The sequence below is a fragment of the Galeopterus variegatus genome, unplaced genomic scaffold, assembly GCF_000696425.1.
Source record: "Galeopterus variegatus unplaced genomic scaffold, G_variegatus-3.0.2 Scaffold360, whole genome shotgun sequence".
In the NCBI taxonomy this organism is placed as follows: domain Eukaryota; kingdom Metazoa; phylum Chordata; class Mammalia; order Dermoptera; family Cynocephalidae; genus Galeopterus; species Galeopterus variegatus.
Window position 1 is genome coordinate 283,582 of NW_007726471.1, and position 8,845 is coordinate 292,426.

The following is an 8,845-nucleotide window of genomic DNA, read 5'->3' on the forward strand; positions in this document are numbered from 1 at the left end:
GTACGGGCGCGACACTGAGGGTTGCGATCCGTTGCCGGTCACGAAAAAAGACAAAAAAAGGTAGCTTTAATAAATAAATAAATAAATAAATGAACAGGGCTCTTTCTTCTTGCCTCTGTTCACCAGCAGACTGAGTCTGTGCACAGAGGCATTCAGCAGATGCTTACTGAATGACACACCCAGGATGAACCTAAAGAAAGGAAGGTGGACAGAAAGGGCTTTGAAAAGTTCCATGCTATGAACCTGTGAGTCATACTTTGCCTCAGTGTCCATAGGAGGCCCAGGAAGTACTGAATTCCTTCTAAGCTCTAGAAGGAGTCCAGTTCCCTGCCTGAAGGAAGAGCCATCCTCCCAGTTCTTCCTGTCCAGCCTGGACCTGACCACTGTGGTCTCTGTCCCCAGGTCCGGACGCTGTTTGTCAGTGGCCTCCCTGTGGACATTAAACCCAGAGAACTCTACCTGCTCTTCCGGCCATTCAAGGTGAGTCAGGACCCAGCCACCCACAGGATAGATCCTAGGACCGGGGACAAGTATCAGGAATGAATCTCTGATCTGTATTGGGCAGCAGGAATATGCAGAAAAGTGTATCAGGAACTGTGATTGCAGACCTGGCTCTCTGTCCTGGTTCTGCTAATTCACGTGTTGCCTTCCCTCACCTGTGTTGCCTCTCCGGACCTCAGTTTCCTCATCTGTGCAGTAGAGACAATAAAGCATCTTAGTAGACTTTGCCATCTAAGGAATCTTTGAGATTCAGTGTAGCCTTTTCAATTTGCAGATGAGAAAACTTAAAAGTTAAGGTCTGTGCTCCCGAATTATAAGTTAGTGGAGCAAACGGGGATTTACGCATGAAATGATGAAGGCTGCCACATGATGCCCACCCGTGCGCTAGACCATGTGATTCAGAACACAGGGGCAGCGGGCACGTGACAGTGGTAGAGGTCAGCGTGAGCCAACTAGTGGGGAGAAGGCTGTGAGAATGATCCAGGCGAGCACTGGGGAAAGGTGGGGCTTGGCGGGGGGTGCTGGGTTAGCTTCCCCCGTAATGGCTACCTCTCTCCGCAGGGGTATGAAGGGTCCCTGATCAAGCTCACCTCAAGACAGGTAATTTCTCTCCTAGGTTTTTCTTCCTTCCAGCCTGGACTGCTGAGCTTCAAACTGAGGCATGTTGCCTTTTCCCTAATCTTGAGGCATCTGGCAGTGGAGACCCTGTCCCTTGTTTCTGTCCTGGGCTAATGAAAGGGTGGCCTCCACAGGTCCCTCCTCCTCTTTACCAGCCATCCGGGCCCAGTCAGCTCCTGGTCCTCCCTGTCTGGCAATTAGGGATCTGGGAACCACTGCCTCAGTCCACGGTTGAGGATGATGGAGATGGTAGCTGAGCTCTGCCTCCTGATGCAAGGAGGCCAGGGCCCAGAGCCTTCAGTGGCCATTGGGGGCTAGATTGATCCTTGGCAAAGTGAAGTTGGAGATATTTTCAATCTGTTGCCCCTGGGTTAAATCTTGAGCCTTCCCCTGCCCTTGATACATTGGTGTCCCCTTTCTTGCCAGGGAAAACACTGGAACTTAATTATCTGCATGCATTTAAAGAAAGACTTTTAGTCAAAGGGTAACGTTTAATTCAGAGGAATAAAGCTTTGTTGGTATTATTTCCCACAGTGTGATACCAGGGAGAGAGATTTTTGACTTTTAGTGCACATGAACCTTCTGCTGTTCCAACTGAACATAGGATGTGGGCAAGAGTTTTTTTGTTTTGGGTTTTTCCTTCTCTATTCTCATCAGCAGGACAAATACTGTTTCCAGTTAGGTGATGGTCCTTTGTTTTGGAGGGGGAGATGGGATGTTGTGAGAGATGCAAGGGTGTTCTTTCTTTTTCCTACTAGCCTGTTGGTTTTGTGATCTTTGACAGCCGGGCAGGAGCAGAAGCGGCCAAGAATGCGTTGAACGTGAGTAGGCAGAGAACAGGTCTTTCTCTGACCCACAGACCTCTCAGGCAGTGGTTATCTCAGTTCTGTCCTCTACAAACCTTCCCCAACTCCATGCCCAAGAAAAGGGCCCACAGATGGACCTTGTTTCCCAGCCATCCCAGGGCAGAGTCCTTGACTGCACTGTCTGTGTCACGCGCCATAACTCACGAGGCCCAAGCAGCATTTCCTCTGCCTCTGTCCCTGTGTGGGCAAGTCTTTGAGGCAAGCTTGTCTCTGGGGCCCTTCTGTACCCACTGCAGTTGACAGTCTGGGTCCTACAGAGTAAGTCTTTCTCTTCCTTTCCTTCCCATGTAGGGTATTCGCTTTGATCCTGAGAGCCCGCAGACCCTGAGGCTAGAGTTTGCCAAAGCCAACACCAAGATGGCCAAGAGCAAGCTAATGGCCACACCAAATCCCACCAACGCTCACCCTGCCCTAGGAGCACACTTCATCACACGAGACCCCTGTGAGTGGTGCTCTGAGCTGGCAGGCCCTGGTGGAGTTGCATACAGTGCAGACATTCAGGTTCTTGTTGAGGAATCAGTCCTGCCTGCTTGCCCCCTTTGCAGGAGGCTTCTTGCAGCCACAGCCACCCATCTCAGACTTCCAGATTTCCTTCCTCCCTCCCCTATAGCGTTTGTTGGGCCTCAGAGGGACTGAGCTCCTGAGCTCCTGAGCTATCGGGGTTGTCAGCTTCCCTCAAGCCTTCTCTGATTTCTCTTGGTTGAGATGGGCTGAGACCCATTGGAGAGCTTCTTGAAATAGACAGGATGCTCACCATTGTCAAGCCAAGTTAACATGGCTTCCTTCCCTGGTCTTGGGGTCCTGGGGATGTGTGTCTGGCTTCAGTGGGGGTCTTATGGCTCAACCATAATGCTGGGTCCCTGTCTTTGTAAGGTGGTAGTGGAAGGGGAGACCAGTGTTCTGACGATGGAGGCTGTTGTCTCCCATTGTAGATGACCTGATGGGGGCTGCTCTGATCCCTGCATCCCCAGAGGCCTGGGCCCCTTACCCTCTGTACACCACAGAGCTGACCCCAGCCATCTCCCACGCTGCGTTCACCTACCCAGCTGCCACTGCTGCTGCCGCTGCTCTGCACGCTCAGGTAAGCCCCTTTGGGTGGGGAGTGGGAAGGGGAAGAATGAGGACTCTAAGCTGGCCAGATTTTGTACCTTCCTGGCCACGGTGCCACTCCTGTCCCCAGAGCTGCAGCAGAACGGTTGTCTTCCACAGCCCAGGCCCCAGGGACCTCCACGTTCCTGCCCTTAGGGTTTGGAATCTGACAGAGGGAAGGGAGAAGATCAGCTATGAGGCCATGTGGAGGATACAAGGTGGAGAGCTGAGAGTGTGGTTCAGCCACCCCTGAACACCATGGCCAGGCCCCGTACTGTGTCCTGAGTGTGGCCTCATAGCCAGACCACCTGCCTCTGCCTCTTTCTGTCTTTGTGAACTTCATCAAGCTTTTAATGACTTCTGTGCCTCGATTTTTACTCATCTGGNTTAGTGCACATGAACCTTCTGCTGTTCCAACTGAACATAGGATGTGGGCAAGAGTTTTTTTCTTTTGGGTTTTTCCTTCTCTATTCTCATCAGCAGGACAAATACTGTTTCCAGTTAGGTGATGGTCCTTTGTTTTGGCGGGGGAGATGGGATGTTGTGAGAGATGCAAGGGTGTTCTTTCTTTTTCCTACTAGCCTGTTGGTTTTGTGATCTTTGACAGCCGGGCAGGAGCAGAAGCGGCCAAGAATGCGTTGAACGTGAGTAGGCAGAGAACAGGTCTTTCTCTGACCCACAGACCTCTCAGGCAGTGGTTATCTCAGTTCTGTCCTCTACAAACCTTCCCCAACTCCATGCCCAAGAAAAGGGCCCACAGATGGACCTTGTTTCCCAGCCATCCCAGGGCAGAGTCCTTGACTGCACTGTCTGTGTCACGCGCCATAACTCACGAGGCCCAAGCAGCATTTCCTCTGCCTCTGTCCCTGTGTGGGCAAGTCTTTGAGGCAAGCTTGTCTCTGGGGCCCTTCTGTACCCACTGCAGTTGACAGTCTGGGTCCTACAGAGTAAGTCTTTCTCTTCCTTTCCTTCCCATGTAGGGTATTCGCTTTGATCCTGAGAGCCCGCAGACCCTGAGGCTAGAGTTTGCCAAAGCCAACACCAAGATGGCCAAGAGCAAGCTAATGGCCACACCAAATCCCACCAACGCTCACCCTGCCCTAGGAGCACACTTCATCACACGAGACCCCTGTGAGTGGTGCTCTGAGCTGGCAGGCCCTGGTGGAGTTGCATACAGTGCAGACATTCAGGTTCTTGTTGAGGAATCAGTCCTGCCTGCTTGCCCCCTTTGCAGGAGGCTTCTTGCAGCCACAGCCACCCATCTCAGACTTCCAGATTTCCTTCCTCCCTCCCCTATAGCGTTTGTTGGGCCTCAGAGGGACTGAGCTCCTGAGCTCCTGAGCTATCGGGGTTGTCAGCTTCCCTCAAGCCTTCTCTGATTTCTCTTGGTTGAGATGGGCTGAGACCCATTGGAGAGCTTCTTGAAATAGACAGGATGCTCACCATTGTCAAGCCAAGTTAACATGGCTTCCTTCCCTGGTCTTGGGGTCCTGGGGATGTGTGTCTGGCTTCAGTGGGGGTCTTATGGCTCAACCATAATGCTGGGTCCCTGTCTTTGTAAGGTGGTAGTGGAAGGGGAGACCAGTGTTCTGACGATGGAGGCTGTTGTCTCCCATTGTAGATGACCTGATGGGGGCTGCTCTGATCCCTGCATCCCCAGAGGCCTGGGCCCCTTACCCTCTGTACACCACAGAGCTGACCCCAGCCATCTCCCACGCTGCGTTCACCTACCCAGCTGCCACTGCTGCTGCCGCTGCTCTGCACGCTCAGGTAAGCCCCTTTGGGTGGGGAGTGGGAAGGGGAAGAATGAGGACTCTAAGCTGGCCAGATTTTGTACCTTCCTGGCCACGGTGCCACTCCTGTCCCCAGAGCTGCAGCAGAACGGTTGTCTTCCACAGCCCAGGCCCCAGGGACCTCCACGTTCCTGCCCTTAGGGTTTGGAATCTGACAGAGGGAAGGGAGAAGATCAGCTATGAGGCCATGTGGAGGATACAAGGTGGAGAGCTGAGAGTGTGGTTCAGCCACCCCTGAACACCATGGCCAGGCCCCGTACTGTGTCCTGAGTGTGGCCTCATAGCCAGACCACCTGCCTCTGCCTCTTTAGGCCATGTGGAGGATACAAGGTGGAGAGCTGAGAGTGTGGTTCAGCCACCCCTGAACACCACGGCCAGGCCCCGTACTGTGTCCTGAGTGTGGCCTCATAGCCAGACCACCTGCCTCTGCCTCTTCCTGTCTTTGTGAACTTCATCAAGCTTTTAATGACTTCTGTGCCTCGATTTTTACTCATCTGGAGATAATAATATAATCTGCCTCAGGGCTGTCGTGAAAGTTAGATTTTAAGACATGTGAAGGGATGTGGGACATGCTAGAATTGTACCTGAGACATCCCGAGAGCTCATTGAGTGTTTGCTCTTGTTTTCACGAAGCCTGACACTGTCCACTGTGCACCTGTCCTGGGGCAGGATAGAGGGAAGGAGTGGGCACTTCAGGGGAGGGTTATTGCTGGGCCAGGTGGGCTTCGTGCCAAGTGCTGGCCTAGGTGCCCAAGGGGCTGGCAGGTGGTCAGATCCCAGCCCCTGGCCATGTGGGCATTTACTCTGGGCCGACTCTGCCACAAGTACAGGTCCCTGGAACACACTGCAGCAGAGAGGTCTCGTCCCACTGTATGCGTATAGATGGGGGTGGGGGATGCCTCACAGTGGCAATGACAGGATGCCACTGGGCAGCCACAGGAGGAAGGCTGGGGGGCAGTCCTGAGCCCACTTCAGCCTCTGGTCAGCCAAGTAACCGAGAACTGAGCTTCGGAAAGAGCGACCTGGCCAGGGTGTGCTGTGCTGTTGAGAAGGAGATGATAGAGGCAGCTTGGACCTGGCCTGACCAGTAGGAGGGGCTAAGGAGGGTAGGAGATGAGAAGTCAGGAGGGGAGGGTTCCTAGGAATCAGAAGCTGGAGGTGGGAGGAGTCAGGTGCTCTGCCCAAGAGCTGAGTGCACATCCATTTTCAGGTCCTTTGATGGGCTTGGTGACGTGGGTTTGCCCAGTTCCAAGGTGGAAAGTTCAGATTCAGTGGCTACTACTTTAGCAGACTGTTTCCCCAGCAAGGGAATTCTCCCTGGCCACAGCAACTTTCAGTTGTATTGAGGGCAGAATCGTGGTTAAACTTGGCAGCATTCCCCAGCTGAGCACCATAGGCAGCTGGAAAATTGATCAGAGGGTAGGAAGGTGTTAAATTCTTCCCCTGGATGGAAATGTTTGGGTATTTACCATAAGCCAAGTTTGTGGGGCAAATAGAGCAGGGAGCAGAGAAGCCTGTCCTGTCCTCCTTGACCTAGGCAGCTACGTGGCGCCCTGGGCCTTGGACCAAGCTGGGTGGGTTTAACTGCAGGGCCTTGCAAGGCATGGGACAGAATCACAGGTGCCGCCTTGCTGGGCTCTTTGCCTCTGATCTAGCCTTGTCACCAATTAGCTACACGATCTTCACCTCTGGGCCTCCCTGTTCTCATCTGTAAAATGAGAAGACTGGATCAGGTGAAGAGGCTCTACCCCATCCTCTGAGATGCTAGGCAGTGGCAGAGCATGGGAGCCACAGACAGTGAGTTTGTCAAATGAGTAAGGAGTGGCACTTCTGTCCAGCCAACTGGGAGCGCCACTGCCACCCATCCCTGAGCTCCATACCCACAGCCACATGCCCTCCTGTTGCCTTCCTTTCCAGCTGCCTCCCACCCTACCCATGCCAGACCAAATCTTGGCTGTCTCTCAACACCTTGTGACCTTGGGCAAGTTACTTAACCCCTCTGTGTCTCCATTTCTTTGTAAAATAGTGACTATAATTCCTACTTGATAGGGTTGTTGTTAGCATGTTAGCATAGAGGAAGTGCTATAAAATTGTGGATGATCATGATTCTTATTTAATATCGTTATTGTCTGGGTCCCCCTCAGATCCTCTCTGGGGCTGGAGGCCTCATAGTGCCTGAGTTCCTGCCTTCTGGCCTCCCTAGGAGGGGGATGGAGGCCACCCCAAAGGATAGTGGCATTTTTCGAGAGGCAGACTCATGACAAAAAATTAGAACAGGTTGTCATTAGCTCTGTCTGCGACTCAAACTCTGGACATCCATTTCCTCAACAGTTAGGACCAAATGCAGCAATATACATGAAAGCGTTTTCCAAGTAATTACATTTTCTTTTTTTCTTTAAAGAGTTCCCCTCCTTCCCCCCTGACAGTGCTGCCCCAGAGATGGTGGCCGAAGGCATCTAAATAAAGGAAGTAGACATTGTTGATCCTAAGTGGATTATTCTGAACTCAGAGGACCAGTAGAAAAGCTTGAGTTTTTCTGTGTCTGGGGGCAAGGACGTGAGCAGCTTAAAAGACAAAGAGAAGGTAGCAGCTAAAAGACGAAAGGGGCTGGTTAGCTCATTTGGTTAGAGGATGGTGCTGATGACACCGAGGTCCAGGGTTTGATCCCTGAAAAGGCCAGCCACCATGAGCAGCTTAAAAGACAAAGAGAAGGTAGCAGCTAAAAGACGAAAGGGGCTGGTTAGCTCAGTTGGTTAGAGGATGGTGCTGATGACACCAAGGTCCAGGGTTTGATCCCTGAAAAGGCCAGCCACCAAAAAAAAAAAGTTAAATAGCCAATGAATATGGGGGCCAGGTGCCCACAGAAGTGTGAACTCAGTATAGCCTATCCATAGCAAATAAAAGACAGAAGGGGAGAAGAATCAATACCTACTATCTTCACCCCAGCACACACACCCTGACCGCATGCCCATTGCCAGTAGCCCAGCCTGAGTCGAGGCCTCCATGGCCATGTAGCTGCAGGGCCCAGGCCTGCAGGAAGGGCCTTGGAGGTCATTCTATCCTGCTCTGTCTTGACCTTCTAATCCTGTTGGTAGAATCTTCTCCTTTAGGAGGGTGAGGCACAGTGCGGTTTGGCACATTAAGATGATGGCCTAATGGGCCGGCCTGTGGCTCACTCGGGAGAGTGCGGTGCTCATAACACCAAGGCCACAGGTTCGGATCCCATATAGGGATGGCCGGTTTACTCACTGGGTGAGCGTGGTGCTGACAACACCAAGTCAAGGGTTAAGATCCCCTTACCGGTCATCTTTAAAAAAAAAAAGATGATGGCCTAAAAATAGGGGCTCTCCATGGTCTCTTGCATCCCAGGGTCCTCCCAGCCTGGATTTCATTTTCCATGTCAAACTGAGGAAATGGGGGTCTTTCATCCTTAAACTGGTTCAGCCACTTGAACTATGATTTTAGGGTTACATAAACCCCCTTGCCTCCACTTTCTTATCTGTATAATGGAGGTGAGAATAGTGTCACCGTCATAGGATTTTCGTGTGGATTAAATGAATTTAGTGTATGGGACCTACTGGGTGCAGCATCTAGCACATGGTAAGTGCTTCATAAGCATCAGCTACTGCAGGTCTGCATTTATGCAATAAAAGACAAGCAGCATTTTTTTCTTTTTCCTTTGGCTTATCATCTGATTCCCTAGAAAAACTATTACTTCTTAGATTTGGTAGGCAGTTGGGAGCATGTGTGTAAGTAAATCCATAGATGTGAATCTTATACAAAATTACAGGGCCGAGCCCGTGGCGCACTCGGGAGAGTGCAGCGCTGGGAGCGCAGCAACGCTCCTGCCGAGGGTTCGGATCCTATATGGGGATGACCAGTGCGCTCACTGGCTGAGCGCAGTGTGGGTGACCCCACACCAAGGGTTGCGATCCCCTTACCAGTCACGAAAAAGACAAAAAAAAAAAAATTACTCTA

The 8,845-nt window shown here is 51.9% G+C and overlaps 1 protein-coding gene across 1 annotated transcript in view; it reads left to right on the forward strand.

The window, feature by feature from the left end:
• The window catches only part of RBPMS2 (RNA binding protein with multiple splicing 2), a 29,588-nt gene that overhangs the window by 15,541 nt on the left and 5,202 nt on the right, over positions 1 to 8,845 (forward strand). Inside the window, exons 2-6 of the mRNA XM_008567980.1 lie at positions 403 to 480; positions 1,063 to 1,101; positions 1,878 to 1,940; positions 2,277 to 2,427; positions 2,918 to 3,066. Of these exons, the coding sequence (XP_008566202.1) occupies positions 403 to 480; positions 1,063 to 1,101; positions 1,878 to 1,940; positions 2,277 to 2,427; positions 2,918 to 3,066 (480 nt within the window). The remainder of the gene's footprint in view (positions 1 to 402; positions 481 to 1,062; positions 1,102 to 1,877; positions 1,941 to 2,276; positions 2,428 to 2,917; positions 3,067 to 8,845) is intronic.